Source organism: Seriola dumerili, unplaced genomic scaffold, assembly GCF_002260705.1.
Source record: "Seriola dumerili isolate Sdu_G_001 unplaced genomic scaffold, Sdu_1.0 BDQW01000091.1, whole genome shotgun sequence".
Taxonomy (NCBI): domain Eukaryota; kingdom Metazoa; phylum Chordata; class Actinopteri; order Carangiformes; family Carangidae; genus Seriola; species Seriola dumerili.
Window position 1 is genome coordinate 1096330 of NW_019174346.1, and position 22969 is coordinate 1119298.

The 22969-nt window shown below is 41.8% G+C and overlaps 1 protein-coding gene across 1 annotated transcript in view; it reads right to left on the minus strand.

Moving 5' to 3' along the window:
- Positions 1-1002: 1002 nt before the first annotated feature.
- Positions 1003-22969, minus strand: part of LOC111222233 (roundabout homolog 2-like) — a 73681-nt gene continuing 51714 nt past the window's right edge. Inside the window, exons 10-26 of the mRNA XM_022745880.1 lie at positions 20509-20590; positions 20235-20400; positions 19703-19869; positions 19496-19617; positions 17367-17598; positions 11983-12107; positions 11706-11877; positions 10344-10520; positions 9216-9242; positions 9005-9044; positions 7304-7431; positions 6390-6662; positions 5362-5524; positions 4756-5013; positions 3761-3969; positions 1417-1578; positions 1003-1277 (exon numbers count right to left, since the gene is read on the minus strand). Coding sequence (XP_022601601.1) covers positions 1003-1277; positions 1417-1578; positions 3761-3969; positions 4756-5013; positions 5362-5524; positions 6390-6662; positions 7304-7431; positions 9005-9044; positions 9216-9242; positions 10344-10520; positions 11706-11877; positions 11983-12107; positions 17367-17598; positions 19496-19617; positions 19703-19869; positions 20235-20400; positions 20509-20590 — 2778 coding nt within the window. The remainder of the gene's footprint in view (positions 1278-1416; positions 1579-3760; positions 3970-4755; positions 5014-5361; positions 5525-6389; positions 6663-7303; positions 7432-9004; positions 9045-9215; positions 9243-10343; positions 10521-11705; positions 11878-11982; positions 12108-17366; positions 17599-19495; positions 19618-19702; positions 19870-20234; positions 20401-20508; positions 20591-22969) is intronic.

Consider the following 22969-nt stretch of genomic DNA (forward strand, 5'->3'; position numbering starts at 1 on the left):
TATTGTATCATATGGTAAAGTGGCATGAAGCTCATGCACAGGCCTGGCTGATAATATGACAGTGATATGTACCAACGATAGACACTTCATCCAAACCAATAAGAAGACAGCTCAATAGAAAGTCCGATAGCATCATAATTGCATGAACAAATTCCCGAGCTCACTCCCTCCCTGGCTCATAAACAGCCAATCATGTCGCTAATAATGATAATGGATCGTGCTACAAGTGACAAACAGCCAATCGTTTAGCAGGTGAGTTGTTCAGTTGCAGAGACAACAGACGACACTTTATCACCATGTCGTCAGTCACGACCAACATCTGCTACATCTCAAAAAAAACGACCCACAGAGAGTCCACGATGGAGAGACCCTATGCTAACCTGACGCATGCAGTGGTTTTCTACTTTTCTACTGCTCTTATTAAAAATAGGCAATTTAAAACGCTTAATAATAACTGATATCAAATAATATGAGAATTTATATTGTGATAAATTTTTGGCCAGATCATCCAGTCAACGTTTCCCCCCAAATCTAAAATGAAGACTGAAATTTATCTGAAACAGCAGCACAGTTCTCAAATTCTAACTTCCCTTTTAAAAGGAATAATGGAGCTTTCTTTTTTGATTGTCCTTTTCATTTTCATGCCCTGTCATTACAGTGTTTTTATGTTCAGATATGCACAAATAACTGTATTTTGGTCTCAACTCACTAAAAGAAATGAAACTGATTTGTCTGATCTTCTTTTTAAGTGACAGCCCCAAATGACACACAAGTGAAGTTCCACTCTGTATCCTGGTTTTGAATTGAATAAAAATTAGATCTTTATATGGTCTATAATTATAACTTCTGTGTTATATTTATATATATATAGAATATCCAGTTTATATCAGAATATAACTATAGAAAGGGTTAATAAAGTAAATCTGCACATTATTGCTCTCTGCAGATGCTTGCTTGCATCAGGTTGTATCCACTCTGACTAATGTGCACACGGATTCCTCCTCATGAGAATAGACACTCACAGTGTTCCCTCTTCTCTGTGCTGTTTGTGGGAGGATGCCCGTTGTGGGAGGGATCTGTGCCAGGTCTCTTGTGGGAACCCCTACTCAGGGTGGCCCTGTTGGATGTTGTTGTGCCGCTCCAGGAAGCCATATGCTGCCGCTCCAGCGTCGACACGGTCACCATGCACTCCTCAGAGGGGTCTGAGCCTGCAGCTGCCCATGAGCTGTGCATGCGGGAGCCCACGCTGTGCAGGGACTTCATGGCCGGTGTGTGGGCTGTTGAGTGGATGGTAGATAAGGGTATTTGGCAAAGGACACAAATGAGGCATCATGATATAGGCCCTTCTGGTTGGATTTACTCTAATTGAAGATTCTCTGACAAAGAATGGCTGAGAGTGTGAAAGACTTAACTTACTGTCTGTGTTGGTGTCTCTTCCCCTGGGCAGAGTCCCAACCTTATCCATCTGAGGCTTGAGGCCAGTATGTGGTGCCCTCCTGTGGCCAAGGCTATGTGTGCCCTGTGCACCATGGTCTGCCATGCCCGAGCTGTCGGAGCGACACTGCTGGGAGGTTTTACCTACGATGCAACAGCGACAGAGAGTTAATGAAGATAAAGATTGCCTGGGCAAGCTTTTGGCTCACAGACAGTGGATGGAGCCAGACACTGAAGTGTGATGTGGATGTACAAAGCAATCAACCAGATGTGTCAGATGTACAAATCAACAAAGATATGTTGTGTCAAACCTGTCATTAACATACTAAAGAAATAAAGACTACTGAATGCTTTAATCAGTCAGCTGTAAGAACCACTTTCTTGTAAGCAACTAGATCTTTAAAGTTCAAAACCTAGAAAAGAAGATAAATGTTTTATTTGAATCACACACCATCAACAGATGTATAAACAAACATGCCATTTAAATCAATAAGCCACAACTGCAACATGGCACCCCCTGTGGAAATGCTGCCACCACACTGGCTTTGTTCATGCTTTGATTCAGTGGACTGAAGCTATTTCCTCAATCTCCCTGAATGCATTTCTGATGCAGTGACTTACAACGTGTGACAGCTAAACACGAGGCGGTAAAATGTTTGCATTGCTAATGTTGGTAAATATTTTTAGTCACACTGACCTGCAGTGGGTTATTAAAAGTGTTGAAAACACATGCACAATGCACAAGTCAATCCCTTAACCTATCAAACAATGGCGTCTAAAAATGGTACAGTTGTGTCCCTGTGGGAGAAACTTTGAAGTTATTCCTCTAAAGAAACGTTTTCAGACAGACCCTATTTATAAATGCATCAAAATTTAAATGTTAGACATGTGACTTTTAAGTACAGCCCTGCTAAAGTTGTTAAAAGATTATATGTTGTGGTTTTGATGTAACTTTGAAGAGAGTGTCTGAATATCCCTTTGAAAGAGAGTGAAAAAGGGCATCCTTGATTTACATTAGGATATCTGAATAATTTGAATTTGTAAGCCCATAAAACTGTTTTACTTGACGCCAACTATTATTTCTGTTTCAACTTTGAGTGTCAATCACTGTCCCTGTCGGCTCCATACACGTGTTCCTGCTCTGCCATGTAAAATGCTGAAGTACAAGCACTAGATTAGTGTGTGTGTGCGTGCTTGTATGTGTGTAATTGAATTGGCTATTGCATGCTTTGGTCTTTGCGCTATGCAGCGTGTCCATAGGTGATAGTTCAGCCAGCCAACAGACTGCACTGACTGTTTTCTGCCTCAGTGGCCCAAACCCTACTGGCAGACCAAATGTTGATATCGGGCAATTCTGCAAAACCCTAGATTATGTTAAAATATGACGTTATTGAACTTTCATTGTCAATGTTGTGAAAGACTGTGGTTAAACATTGTTTGGAAAACCAGACCCGTGTGCCTCTACTACCTTGACGTTTATAAAACAGATAGCCATGATCTTAAATGTACTGTCACTTTAATATGAATTAATCAAATGCCATTGATTAAAAACTGGATAACATTTGTACGTTTTCTCTGCTGCTGAGCGTGGTTTCTTGCAGGGAGCAAGAGGTGGTGAATGTTGTTTGACAAGAGCTTCAGCCATCGTTGTCTGTGTAATACCATAATTGGGCCAGATGCTTTTATTTCTGGCCCAGTATACGCCCGGTTCCATGTCCTGAATCTGACCCATATACAGCATGATTGTGAGATGCTACTTCCACATCTGGACCAATTCTGGTGCACACAGAAAATCTTGCGGCTGTAAGACAATACCAGAGGGTAACAGCTGGAATATGCTCAGATGTGGAAGTATATGGGCCAGACTAGGCAGATGTTGAGGTAGAAGTTTTATTTTGCTATCTGGGTGGTGAGTAAAAGAATGAAGTTTGATGCTGAACTCACAACTTTTCTTCTGGTGAGGAAACAGCTGTTAATGCTAATGTTAGCTATGTAGCGATAGCAAAACTTACAAATAGCTCCTTTAAATATTTACTCATTCTTCTGTCATCTATAACATTTTCATATTTTTATACCGTGCTAATACATGTGTTGTATTGTTGAAATTGTTGTTGGCATATATTCATACACCATATATTTATGCATGCCCATGTGTGATTAACATTATTATTCATCCGTCTGCAGCTGCACTGGCCAAAGTCTTCATGTGCAGAGGAAATGAGGAGATGATGAGACCAGTTAGTTGTGAGTCTGCCTTCTTACTATCAATGACCTGCTGCTCTTCAGCAGAGAATTCAGTAAAATTAGTTTTATGTGTCAAACGTACCTGAGCTTTCAAGGTTATCCACGCTGTGACCAGGAGTGTATTCAAAGCCACACAAATTCTTTGACACCACAGCGTATCTTTCATCCTCCTCCTCATCCTCGTCGTCTTCAGAAAGGAGAGTGGCTCCCAGATCAGAGCCCAGTGTGCTGGACATGAAGTCCATTGGAGGGATGGGGGTCTTGGTTACATTTGGACTGCTCTTCATGTGCCTAATTAATTGTTGGGAAATACTGTATATTAATGACCAAAACATATTTAAAAAAAAGAAATGGAGGTAAGATAATGAGCAAAAATACAGCAAAACAAGTTCCAGGACATAATCACGGCGTATTCAGAAAGGCAGAGATGCAATGTGCAGATATTATGAATGCCTGCAGTGGTTTCACTGATTACTTTCTCAGCACTGGTGTGTGTTATGCTAACACAATGGAGTTGTAATTGGACTGGATAAGGGATATCTGGATGGGCAGGGCTGTCACCAACATGCCTGTTATCTCCTCCACAGCTGTCCCCCACGATGGCTCACATCCCACCATAGAGGAGATGCATGCATAATTACCAACTCTATTTACTGATGTCAGAACAGCATGTTAGACTAAACCCAGTCATTACCCTCCAACACATGTCGCCACTGACTTGTCAAGTTTTCCAATGCTCCATCAAAGGTGTAATCAATGTAGAGCTTGTTTTTATCGGTCGCAAGAAACAGGTTCCAACTGACACAAGTAAATACCAGCATTACAAGACGCACGCACGTCGGCCATTGATATGCAAAACCCAAACTATCAACTGAATAGAATGAATAAAATTATAGGTATCTCTCCTTTTGTGTGAAGCAAACGTATTTGAACAAAATTGCGATGCACACACACAATTTAAAGCTTTCAAATCACACACACACAGGTTTGTTTTTTTTTTTTACCAGAAAATACATAAAATTATAGAATGAAGATGTTCTCGAGATGCAGTCAACTAAAGCTTTAAAAGATCCTTACCATGCCTGCTTGGCCACCTCATATTGGTAAGCTCTGGTCAGCTCATCCAAGTGGGCCTGCAAAATGGACTGCATTTCCTCGTGGTGGGCAGAGCTGAGAGAGGAGGATGAGGGCTGGCTGAAGGGAGCTGCTGCCGGAGAGGATGATCTTCCTCTCAGGGGAGGAGTGGGACCTCTCTCGTCCTCTACCTCATTGTCCAAATTCTGGTGGTGGTAGGTCTGGACAGACATGGGTGGTGCCCAGCTGTTGCTGTCATATCTGGCATGAGGACAAAATCCCAGACACAGGAAATATGTATAAGGATTTGATTCCAGAAAAAATACGATGACCACTAACAGTTGTCACAAATCAAACAAAGTACTTTCTTCCATTTGGAGGTAAGTGTGTAAAACAGCTTAATACAAAGCTGTTTTGTTAGGGAAATACACAGCTAGAGGTCTATTTAAAAACTGTGTGATCTGTGTGAAGCTCTTGTCCGAACTCTCTGATGAAAACACACACACACTCTGGCCACAGGTGCAGCATATTGTGACCTCTGGTTTTGCATGTGTTTCCTCTGTTTGTGTGTCGCGGGGCAGAGATTGATGAGATATGAATGTATCTTACCCTCCTCCGTGGTTTTCCTGGGGGTAACGGTCAAGGTCAACCTCTGTACCAGGGAGTGGGTGCATGGGTGGTGGAGGCAGGGGTATGTTAGCCCAACATGTCCCATTTGATTTAGAGGTCTTCGTTCCACCCTTCACCTTCTTTTTCTTCCCAACCTTTGCACCTGAGGGGAGGTGGAGAGGAGAGGAGGTTTAGCCTTCTCTACACAACACTAAGAAATCACTGCGCACTCTACCCACAAATATTATTCTACACTGAGTTCTCACACGCTAACACACACACACATGCGCACACACACACACACACACACACACACACTGCACTGACTTGAAAGCTATCTTATATCTTCCTCTGCTATCTGAACTTTTTCAAACCTGTCTCCCACCCAAAGTTCATTATTTCTTATTTTTTGTGTGCTGACAGCGCATTACGACATTTTCTAAATGTTCCACTTTAAGTTGCTTCCACACAGATTCCCCACTTGCTCTACGTTATCTCTGGAAAGCCTGACATTTAGATGAGCACACAGCCTATTGTGCGAAACCACAAAAGTACAGACAGAAATGCCTCCGTGACTTTACTAAGTGTATATATGTTGCATAAATAACTGAGGGATTTTCCGCCACCACTAATCAAGTTAACCCAAAGAAAAGCGTCATGATTGTGTGACATTTCTGGGCTAGATAAGCTCCCAGGGTAGAATTGTGATGAAGACAGAAGAGTAATTAAGAACATTATCCTAAGGGTCCATTTTCAGTCATTATGTAAATATAATATGTAAATAAAATCCTTTCCATTTTGCTCTTTCCCTGGTTTAGTTTGCCAACTGCCTCATAGTCATTTCACTGAAAAAAAAAAAACCTATTACCTGTCGTTTTACTGCAAAAATGTTGCTTTTACTGGGCATTCAAACACGACTGCAGTCCTCAGAGACCCAACATACATACACAAGAGTGCAAACACTGCACAAAAAAAACAAAACAACAATGGGCTCTGTCTTGCACATTTCTCATTACATATTCTCTTACCACTGCCAGGGCGTCTGTCAGTTAGCGAGTAGCCCAGGTTTGCTATTTCCTGCTGGGCTTGGAGAGAAGCCTTCCAGCGAGGATCTGGCCTGTCCACAGCCAGCTCGTGGAAACTGTTGGACTGGAGTATCTGAGTGGTGGCGTAGGGGGTGGGCTGAGTGCCTCGTGCTGGGCTGCTGTAGCCTGCTTTCCCCATGAAGTCAATACTGCTATAGATGGCACCATCAGACAGCATGGTGCCCGTCTTCTCCACCGCTGCCGACGGTAAAACATCTGAGACAAAGAAGGAGGGTGACAGAGTGAGGAGGGAAAGGGATCATGGAGAGATAAGTTGACATGAAGTTAACGATCTTTAAGGTCATTAACACTCCCTGCTGTTCTGGCACTCTGGATTAGTTAAATACAGGTCTCAAATGGACTTGATATGAATGAAAGTGATTATCTACAACCATAATTAGCATGCAACAAGCTGTGGGAGCCCAGTGGAGTGCTCACAAGAGGGACACTCAAACAGCGCTAACCTTCAGCTCTTCTGTCTTGCACACATGAAGCCTGCAGCTCACCATGATTCCAGTGAGCTTAGCGAACATGCAAACATGCAAATACACAATGCAAAACATATACGTGGACCATCAACCTCACACAACCTTGAAAAATGTACGATGGCAGAGCATGAGAAAGAATGACAGGCAAAAAATATATGCAAACACCACATTTTTAAGCCAAATATCAGGCCTGTCAAATCAAATTAGTAAAGTATGGCCCTCAAAGGCGCTTTTAATTTGGGTGCGTGTGTTTGTTTGTGTGTGCGTGCTTAAGTGTGATGTCCTGTCACTGTGCTTCTCAGAGGATGAACATCAAAACTGTCCGACCAGGCACTGCTAAAACTCTGTTCTCCTGTTGTTGTTTCTTACCTCCTCGGCCAAAGTTGTTGCCACCCTTCGGACTTCCTAAGTCTCTGTTAGCCGGGAGGCTCGTGGAGGGCCACGAGTCAGCCAGCCAGGGGAGGCCTGGGTCACCTGTTTTCAACAGCCCCGGGCGGCTGTTGAGAGGATGTTTGTAGAGAGACAAAGAGACGAGAGCAGGAAGTGGTGACATAGTTAAATATCCAGCCTGCACCTCAACAGTATTGCTCATTTTCTTCCTGCTGCATCAACAACAAATTGATGTGAAAACTCATTCAGCATATTCTCGCCCGTGGAACAGCCCAATGCACAAGCAACAATAAACAACAGAGAGACATAAAATGGCAAGTCTATAAATCAGACTTCTGCCTCCCCTTAACTCCACCACCCCTAACTCTCCCTGGAGAGACAAGGCAGGCCTAAATACACACTAAATCCACTTTAGAGCCTTAGCACAACAGAAATTTACATTTTAAATTGAGAATCATGGGCAGCCTCTGGCAGATCAGCTACACTGGTGCACTGTCTCCATAGCAACAGAGACAGCAAAAGCCCATTAGGTGGTTTAGGAAAGCTACCGTGTCATTTTGTCTTAGTGAAATACAACAGTCATGAATACAGGATTTGACTTCAAGGTAGGAAAGTTGTGGGCAGCAATTCAGGGAGAAAAAGAACCACAGTTTACAACCACATTGTATCAGCTGCTATAAAAATGGCAAAACATTCACATGCCTCGTGCATCCGGTTTGCATATGTTTGCTTAATGTGCAGCCACACAGTGAATTTTCCACTGTACCAGGGGAATTGTTCACAGCTGACTTGGTGATGGCTCAAAGGTGTTCAAACAATTATGTCAATAATTTCCCTTTTAAAATACACACGCACATACATACATTTACATCCACTTACTTAGAAACACATGCTAGGACCGGCACGATGACACATATGTGCATATTCAGTGTGGAGAAACACACTCATGCACGTGAAAAAGGGCAAGAAACTGTTTATTTTTAGTCCATAATTTGCAACATTTGTTCTTGCTCTGGGCTTATCTGCTTGCTAAGGTGTGACAAAAAGGAAAGAGGGAACAGGGAGGAATAAAAACGAAGAAGAAGACCGCCATTCTTTCACTTTCTGCAAATCAAATGCTCTTTTTCTTATGGTTTCAATGCACTTTGATATTCAGTGGATGCAAAGGCAAGCTTCACTGTGGGCCTTTCGAGCAGGAGGGAGACTCTCATGGGCACCGAGCCGAGTCTCAAGGTCCAACGCTTTGTTTCTGCATCCGCACATACGACCCCTGATGGCGTAATGTATGCCAAGCTTTTTAAACAGCACATTCATCACCTCTCCCCTCCTCCCACGACCTCTCATTCTGCCAACCACCTCAAATGAACTGAGATAGAGCCAGTGAATAAAACCGCGGCCACCTGCATTAATTGGTAGCACTCACTTCAAAGGAGTGATTAATGATTTCATCAAGTGTACATCAGTGCAGATCATAGACTGATATGAGTAAGCAAGGGGAACACTGGAACATCTATGCAAATTCTATTCATCATGGAAGAACTCTTCATTTAAGATATTACAATGGGCTGTTGTCATTGAGAACGAAGGCAGGCTGAGCTCGGCACCGTGGCACTAAAATATCAGAGGGAAAGCTTTAGCTGTAGGGTTTCTTGGATTTTATAAGTTAATTTAAATACTCACCTTCCATTTCTGATCAGGCCTCGGTCTCTTTGGAACGTAACTGGTAGAGAAAAGAGGGAGGACAGAGAAAACGATTGAAACTTCAATTATTTTGTCTAAAAATTGTACACCACCACCATCACTTTGAATGACTGATACATTATTGCTGTCAGACTGTGGGCAGATAATTACTGTGATATTTTAAAGGATAATGCACAATGTAAAGACTTACCTGCACGAGTAAAGGTGAAGGACTGAACTGCAATTCAAACAGACAGGGAAAGTGTTCTTATCAAAGGGTAGATAACGTGTCATGAATCACAAGTAAAAAGATGCATCCATATTCTCTTGATCAAAAACAAAAAATAAAAAAATAAAGCATGAAATCAGGTGTGAAAATATGGATGAAGTCCTTTCATTTCTGCTTTGTTTGCTCATCTATCACCACTGAATGTTAGCACTGGTCAGGTCTTGATGGAACGTGGGGAGGTAATGCATCAAACCACTGCATTCCAGCATCTTTTGGAAATTACACTGAATGACCTGAGGGGTAAAGTTCAAATGAAGGTGACACCTTTGCCCTGGGGCATCTTCATCATCATCATCATCATCATCATCATCATCATCATCATCATCATCATCATCATCATCATCATCATCATCATTTTATAGCTTATATTTATTTCTTAGAAAAAGAGAGAGGATATTTCAATTTATGTAATAATAATAATAATAATAATAATAATAATAATAATAATAATAATAATAATAATAATAATAATAATAATAATACATTTAAAAAGTTTTTTTTTTTTTACTAACATGGAATTGTGATGTTTTGGAATTAAACTGCTCAGTTTGTTTTGAGAGAAAGGATCAGAGAAGCAGCTCAATCATGTAAATCCCTGTTGAATTAGGAAATCACAGCTCTCTCTCCCCAAGTCTCCACAATGGAAGCTGCTGTACACATTATAATAATGGCACACAGCTATATGCTTGACTCATGGAGGGATAAAAGAATATTTCATACCTAAACCTAGAGACACCTCATGTTAATGTGCAAACAACACCAGCTATGGTCTGATAATGGAAGGGGATGTTAAATTACTTATCTCACATGAATGTATTAGGGTGTTGAGGTGCGGCGCTGATGGAACTCAGCACAGTTGATGCACATCAGTGCACAGAGAATTAAAGTAAATAGGGCCTATTTCCATCTGTGCCGAATATTTCCTTTGTTCTGCATTTTAGCCAGCTCAAATGGAGTGACATCTGTGATGACATCAGCTTTCACTGGAGCCAGACCTACTGTGCTTTGAGATTCTGTGTTGATGAGGAACCATGTAAATTGATTTTTTACCTGCATAGTTGCTGAGTCCCTTCCTCTTTTTTCTCCTCCAGTAAAGCCAGGCACTGAAGCCCATGAGGACAATCCAGCAGGCCCCCCCCAAACCAGCAATGAAGGCCGGCTGCTTCACTACGTCTGAGATGCTATTGTTGCCCTCTGATCCCGTCATTACGTCCCTCAGTTCTGCACCTGGGGGCACCGTACACACACACACACACACACACAAACACACACACACACACACACACACACCCACACACACACACAGGAAGGAAACAAATGAATGGTTTAATGTCAATTTAACTACATATGAAAGAACAAATGGTTGTATTACAGTAATCACTGTGTATAAAAATCATTTCATATAAAAATGATATAAAGACAAAACATCACTTTCACATTGTGGTCCTCAGCAGGGCAATAAGGCACGTCTCAAATGTTACCAATAAATACATAAATACATATGAAGAGGACAATGTAAATGAAACCAACAAAAATAAAATATAATCAATAGTTTGTCTAATTGTGTGTATTGATATCATTATTAGTATTATTTCTTCTTGTTGATTCACAGCTGTGGGCTTTACAATAAAAACAAAGCATGAAATGCTCTGTATCAAACATCAGGCCACATGGACCACAGGAACAGCCAAAAGATGAGACCATGAATAAATAAAAAACAACACACAGGGCAACTGTGGTAAAAAAAAAAAAAAAAACTAAAAAAAAACAGCATCAGCGCATCCAATATGTCGGCAGAGTTAATCAATTCAGCAGTGCACTTATCAACTTGAGCTGCAAGACACGAGATTGACAGAGCAGCTCTGACAGAGTTTGATTTTCTGTTGCGGCTACTGTGCTGTGAAATTAGATTCACAGTCTCCAGCAGGAAACTCCCCCCATCATTAAGCTTCAGTCCACATGCCTGTGTTTCCCTTTCTCTGTGTGTTAAGGGTGTTATTATCAGTCAAAAGTCATAGATGAAGAGCATCTGGCCTGGGCTCCCATATTGATTCTGGGCTTATACACTCCAGGCATCCTTTAGTTATTTGATAAGATGTGATAGGCTGATAAGCTCCTACAAAAACACTGCCTACTTTGTTAGCACCAGCTGCCCACATATTGAAGAGGATTATTGATATGGCTAACAGTACTTGGCACTGTGTTACCGGACTCAGCACTCAATGAACTGCTATTGATTTCTCAGTAGACGTCTGCGTCGTAAAGTGCAATCTTCTTTCTTCAAGTGCGATAAATTGATAAATCATTTTTCCAGACCCCCAATCTGTGATGGAGACCTAGGTCCCCATTATGAGGTCATTTCATTTGACTCCAAGTTCAGTGTGTGTGTGTGTGTGTGTGTGTGTGGATTACCCAACATGATGAGGTGGGGTTTGCTCTTGACCCCCACTCCTGCGCTGGTGCCCGCAGCCACCTCCACGCGGTACTGCACTCCAGTCTGCAGACCCCCGACAACCACTGAACGGATGGTTGCATCCACAGACTTATTGACATGAAACCGCGTTTCGTTGGCCAAACACCAGATCTGACAAAGACAGACATGCCAGACAGAATTCATTGGAAGGTGATGCAGTACATTACTAAAACATTCAGGTTGGTATAGTGTAACAGGCGCAGAGTTTGATTCTACCTTGTACTCCTGGATGATGCCGTTCTGTTGGTCGGAGGGAGGAGGGTCCCATGACACACTGATGGACGTGCTGTTATGGCTCCCCACCGTCAACACTGTCACTTGCTGCGGAGGCGCACTGGGTGCTGATGGGTCAAGAGGGTGAAAATATTACAGAAACACAGGATATACATAAGAAAAAATAATAATAAAATGATTTAACAGATAAGGGTGTGCCAGGGTGTGTGTCAAAGAAGGATTTTTCTCACCCACTACCTCAATTCATATTCATACAGCCAGCCATACAACAAGGTATTTTCTAAGCCAGTGTGGCAGAAGGCTACCAGAGCACTCCATCTCAATTTCGTTTCTTAATGGTAAGACTTTTTTTGCATAACTGGGATCGAAAAAATGCAAAATGCTTCCATTATACTGAATTTAAGATAGCATTATACAACTGGCATCATAAGTAAGACACACCAAGCATTTGAGGTCCAAATTGCACTTTACTAATTGCACAAATGATAACCATTCCAAGCAGAAAGTTTAGAAAAGAGTGGAATTTTCCTCTGCCAAGAAAAAAATGGCTGTGCCCACTAACTAACATCACCTCCATAATGGATTACCACCATTGTAAATGCTTCTGAAGTAGCTGTATTCAATTTTGCATATCTTGTTGACATGAAAATGGTCAGTCTCCTGTGATGTCCTGTAATGAGCGTTTAGAGATGGTCTGTCGACAGGAGTGTAGGGCTGGGCCCCATGGTGCCAAATTCAAACTCCCACTGGAATGGGTCATTTTTAAAAATGTACCAAACTGGCCAGATAACCTGCGCGGACAGATCAGAGATTTAAAGAGACTGCAGGCAACAGGAGGCAAACACCGTATCTATGCAACTGAGCAAATCATCATCCCTCGCTGAATGGACTGCACAACCGCTCTGGGCACATAGTTTCTCATGATTCCCATTAAAACTATCATTATGCTCTGACTGAGTGGATGAAATAACCACTCTGAATCCAATTAAGGGGCTGCAAAATAATAATGTTATCTGCAGTGGATCCATGTAAGCAAGGCAATGGATGCCACAGGAATGCAGAAAAGCCAGAGCAGGTGGGCGATGACGGTTGTCTTGCCACCTGGCTGGAGAGGAACAAGGATACTATGACTTAAATTCTCCAGATGGACTTGCTTCTGCCAATTGCTGGTGAGAAATGCAATAAACATGTGCACAGTGAGTCACAGAGGCAACAGCAAGCCATGTTCATAGAGTATGTATTAGTGGATAGGATCTAATGAAGCCAGGCCACATTAGAAGTATAATAGAGAGTGTCTGTGCCAGTCCTGAGACTGACCTCTGCCAGTTTTATGACATCTGGATAGCTCTCAACATCTGCCTCAGGTAACTCATATAGCAATGGATTTTTTTTAAATTGGAAAAATGAAACAAATCCCCCCAAATGATTTAACTTGTGCTTCAAAGAGGGGCTCTAAACAGATACAGCACATCAGTAAAACATTTGACAGCCTGGCAGTACAAAGGAATTAAATCAGCCATATGAGATTCAGTTTATTTTTATTACATTTAACAAATTGACTCAGCCTAGTTTGAGGGATCTATATTCAGCCATTTAGACTGTATTGACTTTCTGAAACAATTACGTTTAACCAGGTCTCACAGATGTACTGTCACAATATGGGGATGATTCTAATATTTACAAAATGGAAATCAGTTAATTAAGGACAGGCCAGCTCAGTTTAAGACTTAAGAAAATATCCCATACTTATTTTACACTGTATTCAAGCCATAGATACAGATAACCTTAACTCCATACTTCAAACAAACATTAACCAATATAAATGCAGGTAGAGTGTAGCAGAAGGAAGCCAACCTTTATAAATCATTTGCAGAGCCAATCAACACCTAGTTCTCTGGCTCATAATCATTAATTAAATCTACTGAGGGAAGAACAAGCAAACAAAAAGATCTGATAGAGCAAAACTTCAGCCGATTTGTTAATTGTTTGTTGATAATCTGTATTATCCAGATGTTGGACTTTTGGACAGAATGCAGAATAACAACCGTGGCTTGAAGTAAAAAATGTTCAGTAGTGGAAATTGCACATCTGGACTGTCACCACAATCCACGAGCTTGGGCTAAAAGCAATCCATCTACTAGTTTATATATATATATATATATATAAATAAAAAATGTAACACATACGACATAATTTCATACTGGCAGTAAAAATCTCATATTAATTTGTGGTTATACTGCATTTAAGTGATAATTTAAAATCTTCAAATGTTTTGTCAAACACTGCTGTGCTCTATCCTGAACACTGCTAGCTGCTGCAAACTGTTCCAGAGAAAAAGACGTAAATGCACAGGACTCTCAATTACTCCTTCCTATACTTCCTGCTTCATATAATTCCCATATGCCAGAAGTAAGCATAGAATATCAGCATCAGCAGTTACCTTAATAAAATTATCAATAATAGAATAAGAGTGCAGCAGTTTGGGAGATTACAGAAATCTTGTTCTGTGACCAATGAAATGTGCAGTTTCAGTTTTTTTCACACTGTCGTTGTGACAAAGAGGACGTTTAACTTAAAACTATATATGTGTCATTGCTTCACTGATGTCAGTGCAGTTTTCAAAGTGTCATTTCACTGGTGCTGTTTCAGCAAACTGATGGAGCTTGTCCAGTCAGTCAAAGGGTTACATTAGGAGGAGACGGAAAGCATTAAGTCTAGCTATGCAATTTCCGTATGTATGAGGAGCATTCCCTGAGGATGAGTAATGGCTACAATACCAGTAATGACTCAGGATAGCTTGTTCTTAATAATGTGACTAATACTGATATTACGACTGATGAACGCAGCAGATAGAGAGTCATTTAAAGAACGTCTGAGGGAGCATCTCAGTTTTTACTCACAGTTATGCAATTAAAGAAAAGACGCTTAAGCTGCCCAATGTCCTGAAATACAGGGTATAGAAATGGTGAACATAACCTGTTATGCAAATGGTTGCATCAATTAAGCTAATTAATTCATGAATTAGCAAATATTTCTATGTCAACACACCTGACCCCATATAACATGTGTAATGTAAAATAAACTAGTAGGATCAGTGACACACTGGAATGACCCCGCCTTGATCTAAGCTAATACTTTAGCACACAATAGCATTTCCTTTGATTTGCCATCAGCAGGGGTGGAAAGCACGAGCATCCTATGGATGGCAGTGATGGTGGTGACATCACAGAGCATGTTGCCTCTGGCCACACTGGTCACACAGAAAACTCATTGAAGGGTTGTGAGGATCATTTATCTTGATACACAGTTTTCCCCAGCATGCAGTGGGAACCGTCGGCTGCTCTGACCTCTGACACCCTCATGATGCCCTCTGCTAGGGTTTCACAAAGGCAGTGGCACATTCCCAATCTTCCTTTGATGGATAACGAATGTTTTTCTCATAATTCTGCAGCGCAGCATATTTTCAGACTCTAAAGTATTGGTAGATCAAGCCAGTTTTTCATTTCCCATGATGCCTTGTCTCCAGGACCCCAAGTAACTAGAGCATGTGCCCCAGTCTGCAAAAACCTCCAGTGATCCTGTGTGGCCATTTTAATTGGACTCCAGTGTGGTGAGTGTCTCTTTCTCCACCAATTGCATCCCCTGTTCACAGCCCTTCCTTATCATCTTACTGGGAGGAAGATGCAGCACTCTGATCCTCTCATCATTAGACACTGATGCTGTGAACAAAAGTTTTTCTTTTACATTAATGACAGTACAAGCCATGTTCCACAGTCCAAATGATGTAGCTCCTGAATGCAGTAGCATGAAGACCATCGTTGAGTTGTCAAGACAAGTTTATAACACGTCCTCAGAGCAACTGCATCTTCAGGACAGACTGGAGGCTACAGTGAGTCGCTATCAGAAAGTTATGAAACAGGCTGGGGCTAGCTGGTTAGCATGCTAACTTCAGTAGAAGAAAAGATGTGATAGACAGCTGTTGGTGAGTAAAGGAAGGAAGTTCGATGTTGAACTCGCAATGTTTCTTCTAGACTGGATTGTCTAATTTACTATTTTTGATTTCAAGAATGAACATTCGTGATTGATTTATTAGCCAGTACAGATGCAAAATCATAATTCAAACTCACAAATATTTCTATGGATGAAATTATAACAGCTACTTAGCTAGCATGTCAACAATGATAAGGTATCGATGATGATAAGCAAAATCTATAAAGACCAAGTGGTTGAAAGCTCCAGACAACGCTAGTGAGTGAACTTTAGGTTGGGATTGTTTTTGTTATGAAGTTTACCTTTGATGTTTATGAAACCATGGTCGCCATGGTGCTTTTTATTTAAAGGCTGTTAGCAGACTTTTTTATTCCATATTTGTTTAATTATTGGCAAACGGGACCATTAAAGGTACGCTGAATTAGCTGTAAGCACTTCCTGTTTGCAGTGAACCCATGGATGTACAGAGAACTATCATTGGAATATTTTGATATGGAAGAAGATTTAAAAACATGATGTTTTTTTTGAGGCAATTCCTGGAGTTATAGGGAGCATCTTTTACTGATTTTTAAGCAGATTTATGGACATTATATGATTGAAAAAAGTGAGTTATGTTGAATGCAGAAATATATGTATCATGTGTGTCTTAGTTTTTACAGAGTTATGACTCGTGTGAAATCAAATTATACTGCAATTTATTCAATTTTACAAATAACAGATGCCACAAATGATGTGTTTACATTATGTTACATTATTTATGCCACAAACAATTAACCTTAGAAGAATCAGCAGCTCATCAACTGACGGGCAAAATAGGAGGACACCAAGAAGTGTTATCGCCAATAAAGCTCATTGGAGATTGAGACTGTGTGCGTGCGTGCGTGCGTGCGTGCGTGCGTGCGTGCGTGCGTGCGTGTGTGTGTGTGTGTATGTGTGTGTGTGTTAGTGAAGGTGGGTCATATCACAGAGGTGTGTTTGGTGTGTGACGGAGAGATGGCAGCAGGGGTCCACAGAGGAGCAAGGAGAGAGCTGAGCTTATGTCAAAGGAAACTGTTTTTGCCTCCCCCCTCTGCCCACCAACCCACAGAGGCCTGGGCTTGTCACAGACCCCCACTGTGCTGTCTGGGAGACCTGTTTTCACACACTGGGGACGTGGCACTGCAGCAGTATGCGTGTGTGGGCTGGTGTACTTGAAATGCCATTATCCATTACTATCTAGCCACGAAGCCATTACCAGCGGCAGCTAAATATAAAAGTAGGTAGAATCATTTACACAAGAGCATCTGCTCATGCATAAGTAACTAAATCCTACATTTCTTGCGACACAAAGTCGCAGACAAATTGATTTTTGTCAGAACTGTGAATTTGTCACTTACCTTCCTCCATGGTGCGCGCTGTCATGGATTCACTGTCTGCACCCTGGAACTCGTTGAAGTATGGCCGCACTTTAATCTCATAGACGATGCCTTTCTTCAGACCAGAGAGAGTTATGTCCCTCTCTGAGGCAACCTTCAAGTCCTGTATCTGCCAAGGCCCTGGGGAGGGCAGCCCTGACGTTTGTCGGTAAAGAACACGGTAGCCTTGAATAAACTGGGATGGATTCTCCACCTGAGAGGAGAAGGAGAGAAAAAGGGATGAAGACATACATCTGTGTGTAAACTGCTTTGGAGCTGTGGATCAGCATTCAGTGTGTGCCCTCGGTCTGTGACAATGCACGCTTAGTTAATCATACAGTTTCATTAGCAGCAGAGAAGCTACACACCACATGAAGAGTGTTGGAGGGTATTCGCCAAAGCTGAACAGTACCCCCAGGTCAGACACCTCCAGAACAGTCTAGACTCCAAATACTGGATCAAAATAGTCTGAATTTTTTCTCTTTTATTTATTTATCTCATTTTCATTTTTGCTACTGCATTTCAAGGGAAGAGTAAAATATGTAACAGATACGACTCATACTAATGGCTTGTTAACAGGGACAGAAGCAAGAAAAAGCTTTTACACGTGATATAAAGCAGCTGTTTATCATCAGAGCAGTCAAAACATATCAGGATGTAACGCTCCTCTTTCCCTCTCTCTCCCTCTCTCTCTCTCCCTCTCTTTCGCTCTCTCTTTCATTAACAAAATGATTTGTGTATCTAAAAGCCTTATAAACAGAGGAAGTAGCTCCATCCACATATTTGTTCCTGTATGTTACTTGAAATAGAATTTATGGTTGAGACCATGAATCAAAATAAATGACCCTCCGCTGTGCTCACTGTCCTATTGTCTTAAAAGACAGCGGCACTGTTAATTAACCTGAAGTATATCTACTGCACACTTCCCTGCCATTCAGTGGCAACATCACACCTGTCTTTTTATTATCAAACATAACATGTTTAATTTTGCACATGTATTAGCAATGTCATGCACATTCTTCAGGATGATGAAGTTGCTGAAAGACATGTAACAACAACCATGTCTGAGTTATAGCAACACTTTAAACGTACAGATTAGTGTCTTTGTTTTTTACTATAGTTATTAGACAGAAATATTCCAGAGGCCTATCCATTATCTCTCAAAACAGGAGGAATTTGTATTACTACCTTTTGACTGTCTTGTAGGAAACTCTCAGAAAAGCAAAGTCAGCAGTGCAAACAAGTGAACAGAGTCTGAGAGAAAGATGATGAGTGTATGAGCCAGGATTAGGTTTGAGTTTGATATCATGTCTGGAGTGAGGATAACGGCTCCAAATTGGCACCATCTCTGTTTTATTACCTGACATTTAGTGAGTGTCTGATTGTCAAATTAAAGTTTACTGAAATATAAAGTCCAACACAGAAACTCTGTGCTGTGTGCACCAGATAATAAAAGAGTGTTCTTCCCACAAATGGAGCCAGGTCATCTATGGTCCCATTCAGCTGGACCACAAATGCAGGTTTAACCTGTCACTGTGTCAGTCTAACAGCAGCATTCAGTCCATAGTTGTACTGACAAGTAGGAAATAGCAGACTGGTGTAAACCCATCCTAGGTGTGTCATTAACCTACAGCAGCTGGCAGCAGGGACGCCTTGCCAACAGACAGGAATAACATTTCCCAGATAAAGGGCTGATTGCAAACTGACTCCAGAAGTGACACATGTAGCATCTAATGGTGATGTATTTGTCCTGAATAGAAACATTAGTCTTGATTCCTGCATCACCCCAACCATTCTAAACTAATGGAGTACCAGCTGTTCAGTCTGAGTGTATAGCTGTCCCATCATGTTTACTGTGTGTGTGTGCGTGTGTGTGTGTGTGCATGTGTGTGTGTGTGTGTGTGTGTGTGTGTGTGTGTGTGTGTGTCTGTGTGTCTGTGTGTCTGTGTGTCTGTGTGTCTGTGTGTCTGTGCGTGTGCGTGTGCCAACTAATCCAAAACACAGTAACTTCTGAAACAAGCTTAGACAAGATTTGTTTGGCTGCTCTGAAGGTAACAGTAGCACAATTACTGTAAACCACTACAAATGTTTCAGATGGTGTGAGTACTCACAGTCCATGTGACCTGCACTGAAGTGGAGCTCAGGACCACAGGGTTGTGCATGCTGACCACCACATCCCCCAGCTCCTTCTGCACACGACGGTGGTCCACCCCCTGTGCTGTGGGACTAATGTCTGGCAGAGAGGAAGAAGAGCACTTAGTGTGGACTAGTGATGCTTATTACTCAGGCTCCATTACAATACACCCTCATTACTGTACCTTGTGTCCGGACAGGCTCAGACATGGGGCTGGGGTCCCCGAGCCCCTGAGCATTGACGGCCCTGATGATGAAAAGGTAGACCGTATTGGGTCGTAGGTCCTTGACCGTGTACTCTGTGGTCTTCACGTGGTCTGCCACTGTCTGCCAGCTGTTACTCACTGACTGACTGTAGAAAGAATACATCTATTCAGTTGGGACCAGTCTTTTCATTAGTAGAGAAGAAACAGTTTATTGGGGGCAACACTGGTGGCCTGTGCTCCTAATGACTGGGAACAGCGCTGGGACCGGGAGAATCATTTTCTGCTTAAAGTGTGCTTTCATTTTCCAAATAATTAGCATGTAAATCTAAATACCGGAACATTCCTCATTCTAATTCATTTCTAAGAGTAACTGTAAGAGAAAATCCATCCAGAATATTCTGCTGGAACTGTCCTGGCGTGCTTCAATGCCCACAGAAACACCCACATCTGTTACTGCCATGAAAGTTTGGGGTCACTAAACGTAGCTCGAGGCCATAGGTCACAGACATACCCAAAGGCCTCAATGACATAGGAGGACACTGGGGAGCCCGCCTCTGGCCCCGGTTCCCATGACAACGAGATACTGCTCTTGGTAACGTTAGTGACCTCTGGCTTGGAGGGCGGCCCTGGGAGGGCCGTAGCATTGTGCGACATGAAGTCTACGAGCTCAGTGGAGTCTGACAAAAGAAGAAACGCAAAGAGGCAAAATGAATACCTGCAAAAGTAAAGGATATCAAAAAACACTGTGTTCATTTTTCATATGGATTATTAGTATTGAAGCAGACCTCTGACATCCAAGAAGGCACTCCATGATGTTTCTCCACTGGAGCTGGTGGCTACACAGGTGTACAGCCCAGAATCAGACATCTACGGACGGAAGATTATGTCGTTATCATTTATGTTCAATAAACTCTCTGGCAGTATGACAATATATAATAATAATAATATACCTGAAACAACTAGAAACCCAAGTGTGATCTCAGTTAAGTATTTGGACAGTTACATTATTATTTTTGTCCTTCAGGCTCGGTGCTTCAGCACATTCAAATTGAAATAAAATAATGAATACTACATTAAGCTTTAATTTGAGTAGGTTTACGTCAATATTGAAAGAAGTGTGTTTGAGATGTGACCCTTTTAACACATACTGCCCAAGCTGCAAGGGCTCAATAGTAATTGGCCACTAAATGTTTCTTGGGCAGCTGTGTATTGTTGATTGAGAGTTAAGACTTGCCAATTAGACTGAGGTGGAGTTGTCTGTCAATATGAGGAATAATGAGGTGACAGTGCAAGAGAGGAAGATAATAATGAGGCTAAAAAACCAATCTAACAGAGATATCAAAGGTAGTTGTTTTTCCCAAACAGACTTCATTCTACGAAAGCTAGAAATTTAAAATCATTTGTGTGGTGAAGAAAAAGCCCTTTATAGTAACGCTCTCCAGGATGTAGCTGTACATGTTTCCTTGTCAATGATTAAGAGAAGACTTCACCACCATAACCTCAGAGGATTCACCAAGAGATGCAAACCCTCAAAAACAGAAAGGGCACGCCATAGTTCACAAAAAACATCCAACAGGAAGCTGGAGCTACGGTCTATGGAGTGATGCAACAAAAATCAACCTCTGTCAAAATGATGGAAAGAGGAAAGTGTGGAGAAAAAAAAGGATCGGCTCATGACCCAGAGCCACCACCTCATCTGTCAAACACGGTGCTGGTTCTGTTTTGGCTCAGGCAGGTATGGCTGTCAATGGTTCAGGCGCGATGGCAATTTATTGATTTTGTCACAGCTGACGGAAGCAGCAGGACGACTGCAGAGGTAAACAGCAGCATTCTGAGCTCAGATTCAGCCAAAAGCATCAAGACTCATTGCACCGCATTTCATCATTCAGCAGGACAACGATCATAAACATACGGCCAGAGCAGCCAAAGAGGTTTTCATGGTGAAGAGGTGGAATATGTTTGTCTAAAGGCTTGAACATCCTCAAGCTGGATTCCACTTGCTGGAGATCAAACTGAAGGCAGAGAAACCCACAACAAGCAACAGCTCAAAGTGTGTACAGTGAAGGTCTGGGAGGGGAGATACACAGTGTCTGGACTTCATTGACCATAAAATATCAAATATTCTGATTTAGTTTGACTTCACGTGTATCTGTTCAATAAGTTTTAACCCATAAAAGACTATATCTCCCTCTCAGTTCTTTCTACGGTGATGTAAAGCCTACAAAAAAGCTGAGACTTGGTACTTTCTTTTAGCTTATGCAATATTATTAAGAACAGAATCTAAAGACCAAAAATTGTCAAAATCAAAGAGGTGATGTCTTTTCCATGAAACTGGCCTGTAGAGATTGTCTCTGCTCATCCCAATAACACCACTAATACAGCTTCCAGGCTATGCTCTTCTGCTGTGCTGTTTGACTGAATCCAATAGTCTTTGTAGCTCTGATCCCAGGTGGTTTCTACAAGCTCTTACGTCAGTCCGGGCTTTTGAAGGAGGTTCACAGCTAGTAGTACAGTAAAAATGCATTAACCTCCACTGGCCTGCATTTGGCTTGAGAACAGGCCCGAGAGTGGATGAGAGGAAACTCTAACACCAGCCAATGAAAAACAAAGAGCCCAGTAAGAGCTTACATTAATTTTCTTAATTGATTTCCTCCAATAATAGTCACCCCCCACCCCCCACCTCCCCATATTCCCAGAGCCATCAACATTATCCTCATCAGTGCTGACGCAGGAAAGAAGAGATATGACAATCTATTTCATATTGGCAGTACCTCAGGAGTCACTCACAAGTGTGCTGGCTCTCTAGAGAGAGGGTGACACAGAGAGAGCACTTTGACACTGTGACAGGACACTGTATATTGCAGTTCCTCCATTATATTACCCCCTTTAAACTCTGCTTACTGGTCCCTGTCCTTGAGTCCTTGACTCTAACTGCTGCATCAGAGATTCAGACTAAATTGCAGCGTTTAATGACTTATAAAAGTCAATACTCACTATTCATCTTTTAAAAGCAACCTGACTGCACTTGTCCATTTGAATTACATTCAGCTGACATCAGTTGCCAGATGAGAGGATTTCTCTTTCCTCTTCTGCATGCAATAGAGTGATGTGATGTACTAACACAAAAAACTTAACCACTAGACATGTGTGTTTGTATCTATTCACTGAATATATGATACATGTGATTCCTTCTTTACACGCCGAGCTGTTTTCATTGACAGTGCAGTGAGGTGGGTGAACACACAC